Raw genomic sequence first — 21,219 nt, forward strand, 5'->3', positions numbered from 1 at the left:
GCAGCACAATGTTTGCGTGGTCATGCATCTGTATCCACATCGTGATATCACAAAAACGACCATTCTGTGCTAGAAAAAAAAATCGCCGGCTTTCGGCAAAATCACAATGTGGGTACATAGCTTTACTGTTACAGATTTTTTTGCCTGGATTTTGACTACTCTCTGCCTGGAATCTGATTACTCTCTGCCTGCCACCTGTACCGACCTCTGCCTGGTTTTTGACTACTCTCTGCCTGCCGTCTGCACCGACCTCTGCCTGGATTTTGACTACTCTCTGCCTGCCGCCTAAGACTGATAGCAAAGGGGGAAAAGTCCAAAAGGAATCACGCTTCTACTGCCCTGATTGTGATGTCGCCCTCTGTGTCATTTCCTGTTTCACGATCAGGGATGGGTTAACGATCGTAATTAAAATTAGCCTTAATTGCTGCAGCTGTGCGGCTGGATGATAAGGAGTTATTTACGCCTAATTCCGCCGTCCTGCATGCGCTTAAAACAGCTTGCATGCGTCCTATTGGAAGCGTTGCAAGCCTCACTACGCGCACTTCCTCCTTCAAGAAAAGGACTACGCACTCCCGTCCCGGCCATCCTACTTGCAAATGTCTGCTCACACCCCAACAAACTGGACGAGCTGCTCCTCCTACTCGGTAGCAAACCCCAGATCAGCAAGAACACCCCTGTTCTCCGTTTTACTGAGACCTGGCTGAGCGACAGCACCCCGACAACTCTCTACACGTACCTGGCTACAACCTCCTAAGGGCAGACCGCGACATAGCCCTTTCTGGGAAAATGAGAGGTGGGGGGATCTGCTTTTACATGAACACCTCCTGGTGCTCCAACATCACCACTCTCAACAAGACCTGTACCCCAGATGTTGAATTTCTGGCCATTAACTGCAAGCCCAAATAATCCCCCAGGGAGTTCTCTTCCCTTGTCCTCATTGGGGTCTACATCCCTCCCGACGCATGCTCCAAGACTGCGCTGCAAGCCCTCAGTGACTGTATCTCGCGGTGGGAATCATCCCTCCCAGAGGCTCTGTTCATCATCCTGGGAGACATTAACAAGGAGAACCTATGCCAGGAGATGCCCCGCTACAGGCAGCACATAACCTGCCCCACCAGAAACGGTAACACCCTGGACCACTGCTACACAGTCCATAAGAGCGCATACAAGGCCACCCAAGGTGCCCCCCTGGGAAACTCTGACCATAACACGATCCACCTGATCCCCACCTATAGGAGGCTCCTGGAGACCTCTAAGCCCACCGTCAAAACCATCAAAGAATGGACAGCAGAGGCAAAACTGGAACTCCAGGCTTGCTTTGACACCACCGACTGGTCAACCCTGGAGGCACCCTCCCTCGATGAATGGGCCGAGAATGTCACCTTCTACATCAGCTTCTGCGAAGAAGCGTGTATTCCATCCAAGACCTTCAGGGTCTTCCCCAACAATAAGCCGTGGTTCAACGACAAGCTCCGCCGACTTCGGAAACGCAAGGAGGAAGCGCACAGGTCTGGCTTCCCTGAGAAATACAGAGAGGCCAGGTATGCCCTGAAAAGAGACCTGCGATCAGCAAAGAGGGCCTACTCCGACAAACTGGGGCTCTACCTCCAATCAAACAACACACGGGAGGTTTGGAAGCGCATGAGCGCAGCCACGAACTTCAAACCCGTGGCTCAACCTGCAGCCCCGAGCCTTCGGGTGCCAGAGGAGCTCAATGAGTTCTACTGCAGGTTCGAGAGGCAACCAAACCAGCATGAGGACCACACAGCACCGGCTAAGAGGCAACCAAACCAGCATGAGGACCTCACAGCGCTGGCCAAGGTGACCTTCCCCTCGGGCGAACTCGGTGCCCTGGCCCCTGTCGCTGTCCATGAACTAGAGGTACTCCGTCACCTCCGAAAGCTGAACCCTAGGAAGTCTTCCGGCTCAGATGGAGTGTCGTCAATCTGCCTGAGAACCTGTGCCGATCAGTTAGCCCCTGTGCTCACCTCCTTATTCGAGCGGTCATTATCGGACGGTACTGTCCCCTCGTGTTTTAAACAGTCCGCAATTGTACCAGTCCCCAAAAAACCCGGCAGCACTGAGCACAACAACTTCCGTCCAGTGGCCCTAACCTCCAATGTTATGAAGCTCCTTGAACGGCTGGTCCTTGCCCACCTGAAGAAGCACACGAACGCCCACCTCGACCAGCTCCAATTTGCTTATAGAGCAAATAGATCCGTGGAGGACGCCATCAATGCCAGCCTGGCATACATCACAGAGCACCTTGACAACCCTGCCTCCTACACCAGGATCCTGTTCCTAGATTTCAGCTCTGCGTTCAACATGATCTGCCCAGACATCCTGCTCACAAATCTGACGCGGTTCGGTGTTGACCCCACCCTTCGAGCATGGATCAAGGACTTTCTGACAAACAGAATGCAACAGGTGAAGCTCGGCAACTGCTACTCCAGCGTCAAAACCACCAATACATGGGGCTCCACAAGGCTGTGTACTGTCACCACTATTGTTCTCCCTTTATACCAACAATTGCATATCATCCGCGGACTCTGTGAAAGTCATCAAATTTGCAGACGACACCACCATCATTGGCCTAATTGGCAGCACCGGGGAGCACGAGTACCGCAGCGAAGTAGAGAGAATCTGTAACTGGTGCAGTGACAATAATCTAGTACTCAACACCGCAAAGACCGTTGAACTAGTCGTGGACTTCAGGAAGAATCCTCCCCCCCTCCCACCTGTCCTCATTGGGGGTACTGAAGTCTCTAGGGTGTCATTTGTGCGGTTCTTCGGCACAACTCTCACCAACAACCTGAAGTGGGGGCAGAACCCCACCAAAATTCAGAGGAAATCTCAGCAGAGGTTGTTCTTCTTGTGCCAACTGAAGAGATTCGGCATGCCCAGGAATCTGCTGGCCAGCTTCTATACTGCCACTATAGAATCCATCCTCTGCTCCTCAGTCATTGTCTGGTACATGGGTGCAACGGCCAGCGATAAATACAAACTGCAGAGAGTCATAACGGACGCAGAAAGGATCATCGGGTCTCCTCTTCCACCCCTGGAACTCCTCCACTCTGCTAGGATGAGGAAGAGGGCCACTGTGATCTCCCGTGACCCCTCCCATCCAGGCAGTTGCTACTTCAAGCTTCTCCCACTGGGCCGCCGCTACAGGACTATACCATGCAAAACCACCACACGGAAGAGCACCTTCTTCACCCAAGCGGTTCGGCTACTGAACTCCAATCTCCCCCTGTCAGGCCTGCCTTCTGGCGTGCCCTAGCAGGGCCTTCCAGACAGTTCTCGCCGCTGCTGCCTTGGTTCTCACTGCCCAGGGCAGCATGGGGGGCCACCATCACCATCCTCATCACTATTAACATTAACCTCATCGTCATTTATCAATTATTGTTATTATAATCAATATTATTATTATTGAACTGTTCCTGCACGGCAGGAAGAACAGTAACTGTTGACCGGGGTCTGCACTACTGAGGGTCAGACCTATACCATTACTGTAATTCCAACTGTTGTGTTGTGTGTCTTGTCTTCCTATACTATGCCCATGCCATGTGTACCACAAATAATTCCGAGTATAGCCCTGCTGTATTTGGCGAAAATAAAAACTGATTCTGATTCTGAAGCAGGAAGGAAGTGCGTGTAGTGAGGCATAAACCACAACTACTAAAATAACAAGAATAAATTCAAATTTTTTATGTTTAGATGGGTAGAACTTTAGGACATTGTTCTAAAATACTACAAGATTACAATCAGCTCATTTTCACAAAGTGGTTTGTTTAGCGGATGAGTTATATGTGCAGCTGGCAATGTTTATTGTTACATTAGCAATATCACTCTCTATGGTGACCAGCGCCTTTTATTCTGCTGTCAAATCATTTCCACTTTGTTTCCTCTTGATTTGGCTCAGGCCGAAATATAGTAGCCAATTTAAACAAGTAAAGGAGGGAAGCAGCTCATAAGGTGTGTAAAAATATCTGGTGAGCTTTGACAGAACCAAACCATGTGGAGTTTTGGAGCCAATGAAATTAACCAGAGCCATGGGATGACACCATGAGCAATACTTTACTGGGGTGTAGGAAGGAAGCTTGAAGGGTGTGCAGTTGGTGTACACTGTCAGTATGGATCATGCACACTATGTCCCCTTCTGGAACTTATGAGTCACACTAATAAATATAAAGCACAGTGTCAGCAGCATATCATAGTACATGATATAAAATTAACATCACTTCCTTCATCTTCACAAGCAACATCCTTGTTCATGCATGTTAAATGTTATGCTTGAGATCCTGTAAGTGGTGATATACTATATAATCACTGACCCTAATACCATTATTATTATTATTATTGATTTATAAAGCGCCAACATATTCCATGGCGCTGTACAAAGTAAGAAACAAACATGGGGTACATAATAATACAGGGAGTGCAGAATTATTAGGCAAATGAATATTTTGACCACATCATCCTCTTTATGCATGTTGTCTTACTCCAAGCTGTATAGGCTCGAAAGCCTACTACCAATTAAGCATATTAGGTGATGTGCATCTCTGTAATGAGAAGGGGTGTGGTCTAATGACATCAAAACCCTATATCAGGTGTGCATAATTATTAGGCAACTTCCTTTCCTTTGGTAAAATGGGTCAAAAGAAGGACTTGACAGGCTCAGAAAAGTCAAAAATAGTGAGATATCTTGCAGAGGGATGCAGCACTCTTAAAATTGCAAAGCTTCTGAAGCGTGATCATCGAACAATCAAGCGTTTCATTCAAAATAGTCAATAGGGTCGCAAGAAGCGTGTGGAAAAATGAAGGCGCAAAATAACTGCCCATGAACTGAGAAAAGTCAAGCGTGCAACTGCTAAGATGCCACTTGCCACCAGTTTGTCCATATTTCAGAGCTGCAACATCACTGGGGTGCCCAAAAGCACAAGGTGTGCAATACTCAGAGACATGGCCAAGGTAAGAAAGGCTGAAAGACGACCACCACTGAACAAGACACACAAGCTGAAACGTCAAGACTGAGCCAAGAAATATCTCAAGACTGATTTTTTTTGGTTTTATGGACTGATGAAATGAGAGTGAGTCTTGATGGGCCAGATGGATGGGCCCGTGGCTGGATTGGTAAAGGGCAGAGAGCTCCAGTCCGACTCAGATGCCAGCAAGGTGGAGGTGGAGTACTGGTTTGGGCTGGTATCATCAAAGATGAGCTTGTGTGGCCTTTTCGGGTTGAGGATGGAGTCAAGCTCAACTCCCAGTCCTACTGCCAGTTTCTGGAAGACACCTTCTTCAAGCAGTGGTACAGGAAGAAGTCTGCATCCTTCAAGAAAAACATGTGGTACAGGAAGAAGTCTGCATCCTTCAAGAAAAACATGATTTTCATGCAGGACAATGCTCCATCACACGGGTCCAAGTACTCCACAGCGTGGCTGGCAAGAAAGGGTATAAAAGAAGAAAAACTAATGACATGGCCTCCTTGTTCACCTGATCTGAACCCCATTGAGAACCTGTGGTCCCTCATAAAATGTGAGATTTACAAGGAGGGAAAACAGTACACCTCTCTGAACAGTATCTGGGAGGCTGTGGTTGCTGCTGCACGCAATGTTGATGGTGAACAGATCAAAACACTGACAGAATCCATGGATGGCAGGCTTTTGAGTGTCCTTGCAAAGAAAGGTGGCTATATTGGTCACTGATTTGTTTTTGTTTTGTTTTTGAATGTCAGAAATGTATATTTGTAAATGTTGAGATGTTATATTGGTTTCACTGGTAAAAATAAATAATTGAAATGGGTATATATTTGTTTTTTGTTAAGTTGTCTAATAATTATGCACAGTAATAGTCACCTGCACACACAGATATCCCCCTAAAATAGCTAAAACTAAAAACTACTTTCAAAAATATTCAGCTTTGATATTAATGAGTTTTTTGGGTTCATTGAGAACATGGTTGTTGTTCAATAATAAAATTATTCCTCAAAAATACAACATGCCTAATAATTCTGCACTCCCTGTACAGACAATGGTGTACACCAATATACAAGATACATAATCAGTGACAAAATACAAAAAATGATACAAAATACAAAATATAGAATTGGTAATGACAGTGATAAAAGTAACATGATGAGTAAAATGTATAATGATTTCCAAGACACAAAAGGGGAGAGAGTCCTGCCCTTGCAAGCTTACAATCTAAAGGGAATGGGGGGGGGGGAACAAGAGGAGGGGTAGTATACGATAAAATATATAGAGGCAGTGTGTTTTAAGATACCGAGGAGTGCAATTTGGTCTCAGGACAAAGGGAAGTGGCCTAAGGTAACGCATATGCTTGTCGGAACAAATTAGTTTTTAGAGAGCGTTTAAAGGTCACAAAGGTTGGCGAGTGACGGATGTGTTGTGGGAGGGCATTCCAGAGGAGGGGTGAAGCGCGTGAATGTGAGGAGGTGATTCTGGAGGAGGACAACAGAATATCATGTGCAGATCTGAGATTGCGATTGGGTTTGTATCTGGAAATTAGTGAGGATATGTACCGGGGAGAGAGATTGTGGAGAGCTTTGTAGGTTAGGGTTAGGAGCTTGAACTGGATCCTCTGGTTAATTGGCAGCCAGTGAAGAGCTTGACAGAGAGGGCCAGCAGAGAAAGATCAGATCGAGAATAAAGATGAATGAGACGAGCAGCTGAGTTCAGTACCGACTGGAGCGGGGCCAGTCTGTTAGAAGGTAGTCCACAAAGTAGTATGTTGCAGTAGTCCAGACGAAAAATTATAAGAGCATGTATTAACATTTTCGTTGTGTCTTGAGTGAGAAAAGGACGGATGCGAGATACGTTTTTGAGTTGGAGATGGCAGGAGCTGGTTATGGAGTTAACATGAGGAATAAAAGAGATGAGTCAAATATTACCCCCAAGCACCGCGCTTTGGGAACTGAAGTTATGGGAGTGTTATTAACATTTATTGTTACCATCCCCAGGAACCCATATTTGATATCTACCGATCTGTCTTTAAGGAATGTTCATTCAGCCCTGAAAAAGATCCTTATCCTTATCCACCCAACAAGAACCATGTATTTATAGTTTGATAATTCCTATGCAACTTACAATAACATTTTTTTACAAATATGTAACCGATTCTGGCATAGGCCAAGTACAGCAGTGGCCATACCAATGTAATTTCACATTAATGATATAATTTAACAGTTTGACCAGTTTGACCATATATGGCATGGTGGAGCAGTGGATAGCACTCTTGCCTTGCAGCGCTGGGTCCCCAGTTCATATTTGGGCCATGCATGGAGTTTGTATGTTCTCCCCATGTTATGTTTCATCATGGCACACCAGCTTACTCCCAGAGTCTAAAGACATACAGATAAATAAAATAGCTTCAGCAGAAAATTGGCCTTAGACTAATGGACCTATGACTATAGTAGGGATTGGATAGTGAGCCACCCTGAGGGACAGTTAATGACAAGACTGTGTAATCTGTAAAGCAGTGCAAAAGAGGTCAATGCTATATAAATAGCTTCATAGAGGCATTGGCCTACTTCCGAACATCTGCCAGTGTTTGGAAGATCTATATAATCTGTTATATGGGAAGAGACTACCAAGCATTAAATATAAAGGGAAACTGAATTAAGAAGAATACAGAGACTGCCATCTTCATTATCTATTAAACAATGCCAGTTGCCTGAAGTCTTTGCTGATTTTCTGCTTAATACGTTATGTCATTGGCGCAGCATGAGCATGCAGATCAGATGCTCTGACTGTGTTCTGATTCCACTGGCTGCATGCTTATTGCAGGTGTGAGACTCAAAAACAGCTAACGATCAGCATGGGTACTATTAGAGTTCCCTTTAAGCTAGCCTGAACAGAGAAGACATTCAAAAGGATGATATCCGCTACACTGATGAAAGCTGGTGAGTTTGATTTGACTACCTGTTAAGTTTGAACACTGTGTGCCCCAATTTTATAGGTATATAACAGATTTATTGGATTGGGCACCCAATAATTAATCAGCAGTTTTCTGTGTTACAGCAGGAAGCTGAAGTAGAGCCACAATTGAACATAAGCATTAGTTAGGGTTATTGGTTGGTGTAAACAACCAGATAAACAGGTTAGGATTAGGAGTAAAGGTACGGGAAGGATAGATTTACTTTGAGGCAGGGATGTCAAACTTCAGTCCTCAAGGGCCCGAGGTCCTCACACATTTTCGGCACACCCTAAACTAATCGATGGACCCGAATCAGGAAAGTTCATTGAGTAGAACACATTTTTCCAATTCTCGGTTCATCCTAAACTCTGGCATGGATATGTCTCTCGAAGACCGGAGTTCGACTCCTGTGCTTTGAAGTGTCACAGTAGTAGCTTAATAATTGCAGCCATACCCAGCAGAAAAGGTTAACAAATGGATTAGTATTGGAGGAAATGTTAAGCATCAGGAATGAGTTATTGCTGGGGAAAGAGGGTCAGGGTAGAGGTAGGTGTCAGGGAGTGGTTAAAATCAGACTCACATATTATAGTTAAGCATCAGGACGGAGATTTAGCATTGGGGGAGTGGTTAGGAGTAGTCGATCGACCAGGAAGATGTGATGAAACTCTGATAAAAATACAGTCATAAACCTTAAATATCTGCTCCTGAGTGTTGGATTAAACCAAACCAAATCCATACGTTCCCCACATCAGTGTAGCTCACCAGCGCAGCACCAGTCTACATCTCACTATACATCTGATAGCAAGTAGTTAAATTTTTATTTAAAACAAGCTTTGTGCAGCTAAAAATCATGTTTTAAAATGTGGCCACCAGGATGCCTAGGCTTGCTCAGTGTATCAGACACATGAACAGAAAGCTCCCCTTTGATGTTGTCATCTACAGCCCTCAGCTTGTTAGTGAGAGGTAATTTCAGGACACCAGAAACACAAGTGTTCACCAGACCAACAAACCTAATTTCCTCTCCCATTTTTTTTTCATTCTACATTAGAAATATGTTAGTGGAGTATCTGCTATGGATGACAAATTCCTCCAGTACAGAGTAGGCACTGACTCATGAGGAATATAACTACTGCTCTATGACCACTATGAGCATGCTTTGCTAACACATATACATTTAATGAAACCACAAAACTAGGAATTTGCTAACCTTTCAGCAATCACCATTGTGCTTTAGGATTACCCAGATGAGGGCTGCAAATTCAACGAACAACAACAACAGACCAACAACAACAACAGACCATTTTAAAAGATCCTGTCTACATTTGCTAAAGGACTTAATAATAATAATTATAATTATTATTATTATTATTATTATTATTATTATAATATTATTATTGTGTGTTTATATAACACTGACATCCTTTGAAGTACAGAGTATATACAGTCATGGACCAATTGTGAGATCTCAACTGAGTATCCTCAGGGACCACTGGAGATGCCATAGGAAGTCAGTATACAGCTTCTTAAAATGAGTGTAATGCATTTTTGATGGCTACATTTTTGTGAACAGTTTTTAGTACATTTTTTAGTACACAGTTTTAAGGCCCCGTTCACACTTGCGGTTCTCTGCCAAACGGACCGGATGACCTGACCGGATCCGGAACGGATCCGGATCGGAACCGTACGGTTCTGATCCGGATCCGATCCGGATCCGGTCAGTTTGCATCAGGCGTTCATCAGGATGCAATCCGGATCCGTTTGGCAAAAGATAGTAGAAAAGGAATAAAAATGTTGGGGTCTGGGAGGTCAGCAGAAGGTGGACCTGTGGAATCAGGCCCTCCGCTGTTTAGCACTCACCTCCACCTCCGACATACTGCCAACATCTCCAGCACGTTTAAAATCACTGCTGCTCCACTCCAAAATGCTTGCCCATGTGTCCCCATCCAAAATCGCCGCTTCAATACGCATAAGAAGTGGGGTAGAACATCCGGATTTTTAGCCAGTGTGTGGTGCGCTCTCCGGTTCTCATTGGTTTGTATTGGCCGGATGGTGCAGTCCGGCTCCGCTCCGGATACGGCTGCCGGAGGAGCCGGACCAAAAAATAGCGCATGTTGGGTCTTATGCCGGAGTCCCGATCCGGTCTGGATCCGGTCCGGACGAAACGGACGCATGTGAACGGACGCATAGGCTTTCATTGCTATGCCGTGCGTCCGTTCCGTCCGTTCTGCATGCGGTCCGGCTCCGGCACGGCGATTCCGGATGGCGACCGCTAATGTGAACCGGGCCTTAGTACATTTTTGGAACAAATTGAGTCCCTATTCTCTCTACTGGGTTGCAATTTTAAAGTGTCACTGAACTAAGGAACTGTAAACAAAAGCTAAAGGGTCTCTCCTCTCACAAAGATAATTTTCTACTTTACATTTGCCAATTTACAGCTCCTCTTAGGAAAAATTGGCCTTTTTCGCTGTTGGTCACTGTGTGAACTCTGTAAAGAGGTACATCACTGCTTGTCCTTGATGTAGTGTAAATAATCGCCTGTCAGGGGAGATGCAGAGCCATAGATAAAACTTAAAAGGGCACGTTTACACCACAAAGAATTCTGATTTTGATTTGATTCTGATTTTTATGCAATTTTAAAAAGTCCTGCATGATGCGTTTTTCTTCTCCTTGTGTTCCTTGCATCCAGTGAAAATTGCATATTGTATTGTAAAAGAGTCCCTAAATAAATTGCTTTTGGGTGAAGTGTTTATAGCAAACAAATCTACCTCATAATTCTGATCACATGACCAGAAGCTGCTGCAATGGATAAAAACCATTACCACCCACTCTGATATTCATACATTGTTTTAAACACAAGTACCTCTTTCGATAAGCTAAGAAAGTAGGTAGAAATGTCATGACAACTGGAAGGAGTCAGAAGAGTCTATGGCCCATCTATGGCCCATATGCAATTAACTTTTTCACCTGAGTTTTCACCTAGGAGATAATTTGTCATCTTCTATTTAAAATAACTTCCCAGCACTTTTCAACTAAAAAAGTACCCAAACATAAATGAAAAAGTATTTTCAAAATTATTTTGAGTATTTTCTTGCTTTCTGGTGGCTTAAAATGGATTTTATCAACAATTTTAAAAATATCACCTAGGAGATAACTCAGGTGAAAAAGTGAATTGCATATGGGCCTATAACTCAAATACCTTCAAATAATTATTTTTGATGTCTCTACTGTTCAGTAGTATAGTAGAATGGAAAATGATCCTATACACCAAACAACACAATGCTTACAATGCAGCCTGCTTTTCATTTTCATGATAATTATCACATAATTTAAGCAGTGTCACAAAAAGGGAAATAGAACTTCTTTTCAGGCAAAGTGATTTCAACGTCTATTCTTGTTTATAGATCTCTGTGGAATACTCAGCAGACAATGGCCATGGCAGAAAAAAAAATGCATAAGTGGACATCACAAATTCCATTCATACAGAACTCTCAAAATGTTTCTTTCCAGATTAATACATACTTCTGGTCAAACAACCCGCAGAAATCTGGATCAGTACACTGAAGCATAAAAACATAGCATAAAAACTCAGGAAGCAGCCACCTACAGTGGCACTGGGGCCAGGATTGTGAAGGGGTTGATGGCTTCTTGCCCTCTCTCAGATGCAGCACTCCCTACCCAGAGTATTTGGGTGGCATGAAAGTTTTGCTGTTGCACAATGTGTAGTTACACCACTCTATTGGTACGTCAGCAGGTGCTATTGGTGTCGTCCTGAACTTTCTAAGAAGCAAAACCCTGCAGATTTATATATGTCTACCTAATTAGATTTATGGAAGTATAGCTGATTTAGCAGGGAAAGATGATACAGTAGAGTCCTGGTTATCCGGAACTCAACTAAACAGCAGATTCAACCAACCAGCACAAATCGCTGGCAGTACTCAGTGATGAAGGCCAACTTTTTGTTTGTGGGCTCAGCTGTGCTTTAAGACTAAGGCAAAGTGAGAAGTGCATTTCTTGCACAGGAACTGTACTCTTGCACATACTGCTCTAAGGCTTCTTAATAGCTTATCCCTGCCTGTGTCATTGACTTTGCTGCTTATCCTAGCATCACCTTCCTCAAGCTTATTTCTTCTGAAGTACCATATGTATGTGCCAACTTCACAAAGTTCAAATGCAAGAGATCACACAGTAAAACTGAGCATAGTACATAACACTTGGCACAGAGTACTATTAAGAAGTCAGTAATCTCCTGTACACATGGCCACCACAATATCACGTATAACATGGTAACTTTTTTCCCTCCAAACCACATGTATTCCGTTAACAAGAGCCAACATATGCTTATTTCTGCTCAGTGCAGGAAACACGTGCTAACTATACTATTTTATACATGGATGGTCTTAATTTGTTGTCCAGAGTAATTCATTTCTCATGTAGTTTACTGAATCAATAGCAACCACACTTTGATTTTCACTTAAAAGATGAATGCACTTTAAATTAAAGTATAATTTTTCGGCCACAAATTTCCTTCAGTCAACAATGGAATTATAATGTATTACTAATTCTGTCTCCCTCAAGACATCTGTGCCACTCTCTCCTCTGCGTGTGTGTTTTTTAAACACCTCCTCACTTAGACCTCTTTCACATGAAAGGCTGAACTTCACACTTGCATGGAAGTTCAGCCTCAGGTCTGCTGGCCAGCGAGCACCTTCCAAATGCAATTTAATGCAGCTTAATGGCAACATTTGAAATCCCATGTTTGGCATGATTCTGAGTTTGCCATGCTGAAATGTACCTGCATAGTCTAAGGGTCTATTAACTGGTCAAACTGTCTTTTCTGTCTTACCCTGAAGAACCCTTCCACTACTTCCTATTGCTATGTGTAACAGGATTGCTGACATTATTGTTATAAGTATTTTGTCTACACACCATGCCTGAAGAACAGTGCTCCAACCACAGTAAAGGCCCATACACACGTCGGATTTTTCCGAACAACGGGTCGTTTGAACGTCCCGTCATTCAGTCGTCATTCAGTCGTCCGCATGCCAAATCGGGTGCGTGTACAGACTGTCGTTCGGGTGATAAGACTGGTCTTGAGCGATCCGCCCGGCGAAATGTGCTCAGAGACCCTGCAGCCACCCCCCCCCCCCCCCCCGCAGATTTGCTGGAGCTATGCCTCATTTAATAAGCTAATTAGGCCTCTTCTGCTAAGCCAGGTATTTAAGGGTTCACTTGGTTGATGCACACACCCTTTTTGCAAAATGTTGTTTGTTTCTTTCTTCTGGAAGCAGGTGGTGGATGATCCTCTCTAAGGGCTGTCTGCAGCCTGCTTCCCCATTGGGGTGTGGAGCTGTAGAGTCACCCCTGAGCTTTACCTGGCTTGGGGTGACCTCTGTACCACTCCCCCCCCCCCTTCGTAGTGCTCCCAAGTTGCGCACATTTGGCCTGGCATAATAATGCACTTGGACGCAGTACGAAATAAGGTAGGTCCTATCCTTTGGGAGGCGGGTGGGGGCGGCTCTCTCTGGTGGTGGCAGCGCTTGGGGAGGCCGCCCGCGCTTCTCAGCCTCCCCCCCGGGGGGGCGGCTGCAGGGTCTCTGAGCTGGTGCTTGGAGTGCCCTGTTGGTCCCCCTTTTCCTGGGATCCTGGGGGGGGCCTCCACGTGGCGATCCTGGATAAGTGCTAAATGCTGCGCAAACTAATCCCTCGCAGGACAAAAATTTTGCGGTGAATTAGTTGGCAAAACCCTGCAAATCCTGGCATGTGAAAGCGAATGCAGATTTGCTGGAGCTATGCCTCATTTAATAAGCTAATTAGGCCTCATCTGCTAAGCCAGGTATTTAAGGGTTCACTTGGTTGATGCACACACCCTTTTTGCAAAAAATAAATGTTGCAGACTGCATAATGACAGTCTGCAACTATGAAATTCGCGCTGCTCGCCGCCCGTAGGGTAAATCAGCCGTTTGGCTGATCGTGTAGTCACCGGGGGTGTCCATGGTAACCTGACTAGCAGGTCGCCATGGCCAATCAGATGCGCGGCTGGGAGTGGTTACAGCCCTGCTCAACCGAGCTGAAACAATACGCCGAGTACGAGCGGTGGGCGTGGTCAGTATCAGTAATGACCACGCCCACCGCTCGTACTCGGCGTATTGTTTCAGCTCGTTTGAGAAGGGCTGTAACCACTCCCAGCCGCGCATCTGATTGGCCATGGCGATCTGCTAGTCAGGTTACCATGGACACCCCCGGTGACTACGCGATCAGCCTAACGGCTGATTTACCCTACGGGCGGCGAGCAGCGCGAATTTCATAGTTGCAGACTGTCATTATGCAGTCTGCAACATTTACACCAGGAACTGCTGTGGATTTTGGACACACTGAGGCAGATGTACATTCTGATGTGGAGATACTGAGCTCGCAGGTCAATTATGGGGTAAGATAGTGGATCTTACTGTGATATTTATGCATTGTTTTTGCAATGATCAGATTACGCATGGTAATTAAGGGGGCGGTTCCTTTTGTGATGCCTGGTGATTGATCACTGGTGGTTCATATATATAAATGTGCTTGTACTTTGTATCACTGATATGTCTGCACTTATCTGATGAAGGGCACCCTCTGTGGCCCCGAAACAATTGTCATGCTGTGCATTCAATAAATGTGCTTGGGAACTTGAATTGGTGTGCCGACCGACCTTGAATCGTTTGGACTGAACTGATGTTGCTTCTACATCAAGGTTGAGCACCCAACTATCCATGGCAAGATGTGCCAATTCTAAATCTGTTACCGTATTGATGTGCTGATAAGAGATCACAGATCACATCAGTGAAACTGGGCCATGAGCACCAGTAAGAGGTAACAAGTAGAGAATAGGGAATCTGTCAGGCCAGCAGTTAAAGCGGATCCGAGATGAAAAACTAACTATAACAAGTAACTTGTCTATATATCTTATGTACAGTTTAGATGGTTTAAACAGCAAATCTGTCTGCAAACAGCTTTAATAGAATATGATTATTTCTTCCTGTGATACAATGACAGCAGACATGTTTGTAAACATTACACAGAGGCAAGCTTATCTGCAGCATCAGCACTCAGACTGAAAAAAACCTAATCCTCCTCTTCCTCGCTCCTCCCCTCTGCCTCTGAAATCTCTGGCTAGTAATACCTCCCCCTCCTCCTGCCCAGACTGAGCTCCCATGAGCCCTTGCTACTGCCAAGGCTCTCTGAAAACTCTGGGTGGGGCTTATTTAGTTTATAGGGAATTAGAGTATTAAAACAAAAACAAAAAAGTATTTGGCTTGAGGAATGCCCTATAAACTATAGGAAAGGAACACAATTATGCAATGAGTAAAAGTTCATCGCGGATCCACTTTAAAGAAGACCTCTATTAAAATAAACAATAAGGTTAAAGTAAACCTCTTAGACAGTCATACTAGTATCAGCGGATAGGTGGTTGCCAAGCTGGGGCAGGTCGCAGATAAACAGGTGGGGGTGGCAACAGCTTTGGAAACACTTCAAACTTACCAGCAACCGGATTAATTACTTCTCCTGGCACCAATTGATACAAGTATTACTGTCAAGGTTTACATTCACATTTTCTTTCTGTACAACCTCCGTTGTCTTTAAGACTTGAACACACAATTGGTAGCTCTCAAGCAACACTTTTGTAAATTGAGAGTTTTGGGTGACAAAGCCCAAGCAAACACTACAGCCAGGCAGCCTGTTCTGTGTAGATAGAAGACAACAATGAGAGGAGAATCGGCATCCAATGGTGGGAAGAACAATGTTACGATAATGCTCATTCATCATTAGTGATATATTGAAACAGGTTACTAAATAAATGTCATGGACTCGTGTACCAGTGTTAGATCTGTGGCTCGTGGTGATGGAGGTGTACACTATACTGATAACAGATCAGTGTATGTAAACAATACACAGTCAGTGGATTCTTATATCTCTCTAGGAGTGTTAAAACCATGACAACAGTATATGGCTTGGTTCTAAATAAACAAACATTCTTCTCCATTGATTGTCTTATTAGCTCGTATAAGCCTGCACAAAGCAGGATGTAAAACATGTTGTATTCTGTCACACTCTGACTCCTCTGCTGGGTTTACTGCAATGACATACTTATTCCACCAGATGGAAGGAGACTATGCTCAGCTATTCTGGTTCTGTATATACAGCATTTGGAAGAATCACTTCCATCTCACCAACACCTGAGAGTAAAACACAGCAGCTTCACAGCAGCTTTCACAGCAAAGCAGTCAGTGCTACTGAGTTTATCCCTTGTTTCTGTATATAAAAGGGCAGTTATTTTAAAAATGTGCAAATGAAAGTGACTAATCCCAGCACTAATAACTAGTTGTTAAAAGGCACAAATGAAACATGCCGCTTTGAATAACACTGCTCTAGGCAAATGCCTAGCACAAGGAATACCATAGAGAAGGCTAACCTTTAGGAGCTTTCACAATGACGTGTTGTAGCAGAAACCATTTAGCATATGGTCTGATACAAAGTCTATAACCAGTTCACACCTCATCAGTTGCAATGTGATGCAACTAATTCCAATGTAACAACACAGAACATGCAGTGTGGAGTTAGAATCGCACAGTATTTGTCAATCAAGGTGCACATTGGTCAGGTGCTTTTATGCATGCATCACATTGCATGACACAGCAAATGCTGTTTTCGGTTGTTTCATGCGTACATTATTATGCAAAGCAACGATCCAATGCGAAACTAGCCTTAGAAGACACTTTTAGGCTAAGTTCGCACTATGAGCGTTGCATAACACCTGCACTACATTGTAGCTATAAAGCAACGCACACTATGCACGTAATAAATATAATGTATTTTTTTCACACATGTTATCCAGAAATGCACTGCAGACAGCCTGTTAGTATAACATGGTTCTTGACAATGCAGAAATGTCAACGTGCCCATGCAATTGTATGGACGAAACAGGTTCACATGAGGCAATGCAGCGCAATGCAATACTCAGTGTAAACGCACCTCTAATCTCATCCTACTGAGCAATTTAACTACTTGTTATCAACTCATCTGTAATCAAAGTGCTGTAACATGATATCATAGCAGCCAGAACAGCATAGTCCTGATTGGTCTTTTTTATGGAAAGGAGAAGTTAAGTAGATCATATGTTCTGACTCACCTTTGCCTAAACCAGCTATTTATGTGAGCCCAGTCCAGCAAGCTACCAGTCACTCCTCAATCGGAAATAGACTAAAGCCTCACACACACTTTCAATTTGGACTGGCCAATCACTGACCAATTTTCCCACCTCCATGTAGTATTAGAGCTTACCTAAATAATGTGTTCATAATATTTAAAATCTATTGGCCCTCATACTACATGGAGGTGGTAAAATTGTCCAATCATTGGCCAATCAAAATTGAATGTGTGTACCAGGCTTAAAGAGAACCAGAGACAAGAACATAAGAGATTTATACATACCTGGGGCTTCCTCCAGCCCCATAAGACTAGATCGCTCCCACGCCGCCTTTCTCCGCTGCCTCTGTCCACCGGTACAGGGCCCCATCATTCAGGCCAGTCGACGCAAGCACAGTGCGCTCCCTCCGTACTGCGCAGGCGCATGCGTACAGAGCTGGAGGGAGCCCCTGTGCATGTGGAAGACTGGCCACGTCTGCTGGAAGTGACAGGACCCGGTAGCAGCGATAGAGGCAACAGAGGACGGCGGCGTGGAAGCGATCTAGGCTTATGGGGCTGAAGGAAGCCCCAGGTATGCATACAGTCTTTTTTCATTTTTTAGGCAGTCTTCGTCTCTGGTTCCCTTTAAGGGTTGTTAATCAATGTAACCACCATCTCTTATGTGCTCTCAATTACATTTTGGCAGAAATCTGATCAAGAATCCGACAAACCCCTAGTGCACCAATTGCAATTTAGCTGGCAATCTCCTATGCCCCCTATGGCCAGAGCAGGATCATCCACAAGGCAAACTGGGCAGGTGCTTGAGGCTTAGAAGATGTCAAGGTGCCTGACTGCCTGCTTCTCGGATCTCTCTACCACCTCAGCTTACTAAAAGGATAATTAAAAAGCACCTGAAGTATGTGTTCTCAACACCAAATATGAAGTCATTCACGATTAATAACAGTTGGCAATAAAAAAAATGGAGGAATTCACTTGATGAAGAACCTCGGTCTTTGGTCCTGATGAAGCATCTCGCTAGTGGGTGCAAAACAGCTGTAGACTGAACTTGCCTTGTCCTCCCTCCCTCCCTTTCTTTGCCTGTGATTGATGGAACTGGACTTTGCCTGTGATTGATGGAATTGGACTTTTAAAGTGATTTAATAAATGGACGTTTTATCCTGGATGTGCCTAGGCGCTGTTTCTATCTTGTATATGGACTGTTGATCTGGGTTTGGAGCACTCGGGTGAGTCTGTGGGCTTGGGCCTGTGCACATATCCTACTTGATTACTGAATTCACTTGATTAGACCAAGGCAACAGAACTGAAGGTGGCCACAGAGCTGGGGGCTGGTTTGGTAAAACTTCAGGAAAAATTGGCATGGCGGATTTGCTAAGGGGGGGTTTCGGGTTATCTTTAACGGCAGCCAGAGGTACTATCTTGCCTAGGACCCCAAATCACCTTAATCAGTGTCTGTCCATGGTTCCAGCCTTTCTCCTCCATCTGCAATAATGTACAACTGATCTCAATCACTCAATCGATACACTGCCTGAAAATCAATCATAAACTTATTGAGTATGTTGGGGACAACACATCTATATGACTGTTGCTCCAAAGCTCCACTTCATAATCTCACAAAAATTGTCACAAGTCAATGAAAATGAAAGTTCTCCAAGTTCTCTTCTCCATTATTTGCTGTTTATCACAGCTCTAGTCACGTATACATCACCAGGATTTATCAGACACAGGTGATGAAGAATAAAGAGAACTGTCTACAGAAGAGATAACAGCCAGAGGTGACGCTAGATATCCATTTCTTTGGCACTGATGAAAAAGATGCTACAGAAAGAAAAATGTAGGTCAGCCAGGAGAGAGGACATTCGCACAGCAATCTGTGTTTATTAACTTTCAGGCAATAATAAACCAGTCTCTAATAAGAAGCCTGGTCAGCTGTAAAGCAATCATTTCCTATTCATGTGACAGGAGAAACACTGTAATTGAATCTGTCCTAAAGTAGCCAGTTGCTCCCCAGTGGCCATTAGCCACAGACCATGCAGGTGTCCTATCTGTCAGCAGCACTGCACGCCTCATTCCACACGCACATCTGCCAGGCAGGATGACTCACACACACACCTTTCACTCTCCAGCCTTATCTGTCCTCCACTACATGGCAGGCAGCTGGGAGAGGTGTGATCTTTTCCACAGAAACATCACAAAGTCAGCGGATGCCAAGCTGCAGGCTGCCAGCCTCTTATAACAAGACCTGATGCTGCTACAATGCCATCTGTCATTATCCGATGATGAAGATGGGGCTGCATCCCTAAGGAAAGATGATACAAATTGCTACTATTGTCTTGACTCCTGGCTGCTGTGCATGAACTTTCTGACTCTTGGCAAGATACAGCTTCTCTAAACTCGCCCTGAGAGAGTTATAAACTCTTGTGCACTGAAGAGTGACTGTCTGCAAATTACTGCTTCCCTGGAGATGAATGAGGTTTATTTAGTTAAATGAACATAGCCAAATGATTTGACATACCACAGCATACGGACGCACTGCTATGTCATTTATCTTTGGGTGCAGGCTTTTTAAACTATGGAAAGGATAAATGTGCGTTCCTAAATGTGTTTTTCTTTCAAATGTGATGAAATATAAGCTTGGTTCAAAGGAAACCGCAGTAGTTAAGTGATTATTACCCACAGAACACTCTCTACATGCAGTTTATGTTTCCCAGCGTCTCTGTGGGTTTCCTCTGGGTCTATAGTTTCCTCCCACATCCCAGAAGCATAGTTGTAATAGGTTCCCCATAAAACTGGCCTAAAACTATGGTGGGGATTAGATTGTAAGCTCCTTTTAGGCATATTTAGTCCAGTAAAACCTTTCAATTAGGCAGAGTTCACACTCATAAATGCGGAAACCTCAAACGTTTTTGCACTTATATTTTTCAGATGCTATGCACATTCGTTTGTGGGGTTTTTTACGTGCATTCTTTCAGAAGAGCTAATGAAAGTCAACGAGAATTACATGCAGTGTGCTAATTTATGCTGAAAAATGTCGGTTTTTTGTCACACATGCGAAAACACGAACACGCTTATCTTAACAAAAGTGCAAATCTCCATTGACTTTCATTGTTTGTGCAGCAAATTTGTCCAGCCAGTGTAAGTTACAATCCATGTGCAATATCCCACTTTTGCCAGAATAAAGGCACAGATGACAAATGGAAGATCCATGAAACTTTCTGTAATGTATGTTAGGAGTGATAGTGTAGATAGAACTAAAGGCACAGATGGAAGATCCATGAAACTTTGTGTAATGTAGTTAGGAGTGATAGTGTAGATAGAGCACAAGTCCAGGGACAAATAATCATCAGTGGAACTGATTCACCTACTTCAGCTGAAGAGGAACAGGCTACACCTCTGCAACAAGTGATGACAAGTGATCAAATGGACAATGCTAAAAAGTGGCTTACCTTCCATCATAGTCCCCGGCTGCCTTCATATACAGGGAACAGGCAATCATTAACCTTAAAAATAAATCCATGACCATGGCTGGGAGGAAGGCGAAATAAAATGCTGTAAGGTGCCGCAAGTCAGGTGAGAGCAAAACTGGAGAGGAGATTCAGCTCCAGCGCCCAGTGTCCGCTCCCCACAATGGCAACAGGTGAGGTGTGTGTGCAGGAGCCCCGGAATCCCTATACAGAACAGACATGAGCAGCAGCACGCCTGTGTGTGTCCTTCTCCCTGCAGGGAGCACTCTGACACATGCCGCCGAGCTCCGCTCCCTCCCTCCCAGCCTTGTCAGTGAGGAGGAGCTGCCCTCCACTAACACACCCTCCCTCACCGCTGGCTGCCAGGCTGCCGGTGCACGTCACCTTCACTTCTACTGTCCCGACCTGCTCTACATTACCGAACTCACCTGGCTGTTATCGCTGCCACGCACTGACCTCCCTGACCAGAGCCCTCACCTCGCACACGTGCTGCTCTGCCATTCTCTCTAGCTACACCTTCCCAGCTTCTGCCTGCTTAGCTTCAACTGCATTCTGTGTTCACGTACAGATGCTGTGATGCTGAAACTCGGTTTGTGCGGATATTTCACAACCAAAAATTAAAACTATATATATTTTTGTT

The 21,219-nt window shown here is 44.4% G+C and overlaps 1 protein-coding gene across 6 annotated transcripts in view; it reads right to left on the reverse strand.

Annotated features, from left to right (window-relative positions):
* Window positions 1–20,847, reverse strand: part of NPNT (nephronectin) — a 144,420-nt gene extending 123,573 nt beyond the window's left edge. For all 6 annotated transcript variants that reach the window (XM_068231325.1, XM_068231300.1, XM_068231308.1 and 3 more), the window contains exon 1: window positions 20,562–20,847. In XM_068231325.1, the coding sequence (XP_068087426.1) occupies window positions 20,562–20,638 (77 nt within the window). In that variant the 5' untranslated portion in view covers window positions 20,639–20,847. The remainder of the gene's footprint in view (window positions 1–20,561) is intronic.
* Window positions 20,848–21,219: the final 372 nt, after the last annotated feature.

Source organism: Hyperolius riggenbachi, chromosome 1 (genome assembly GCF_040937935.1).
Source record: "Hyperolius riggenbachi isolate aHypRig1 chromosome 1, aHypRig1.pri, whole genome shotgun sequence".
In the NCBI taxonomy this organism is placed as follows: domain Eukaryota; kingdom Metazoa; phylum Chordata; class Amphibia; order Anura; family Hyperoliidae; genus Hyperolius; species Hyperolius riggenbachi.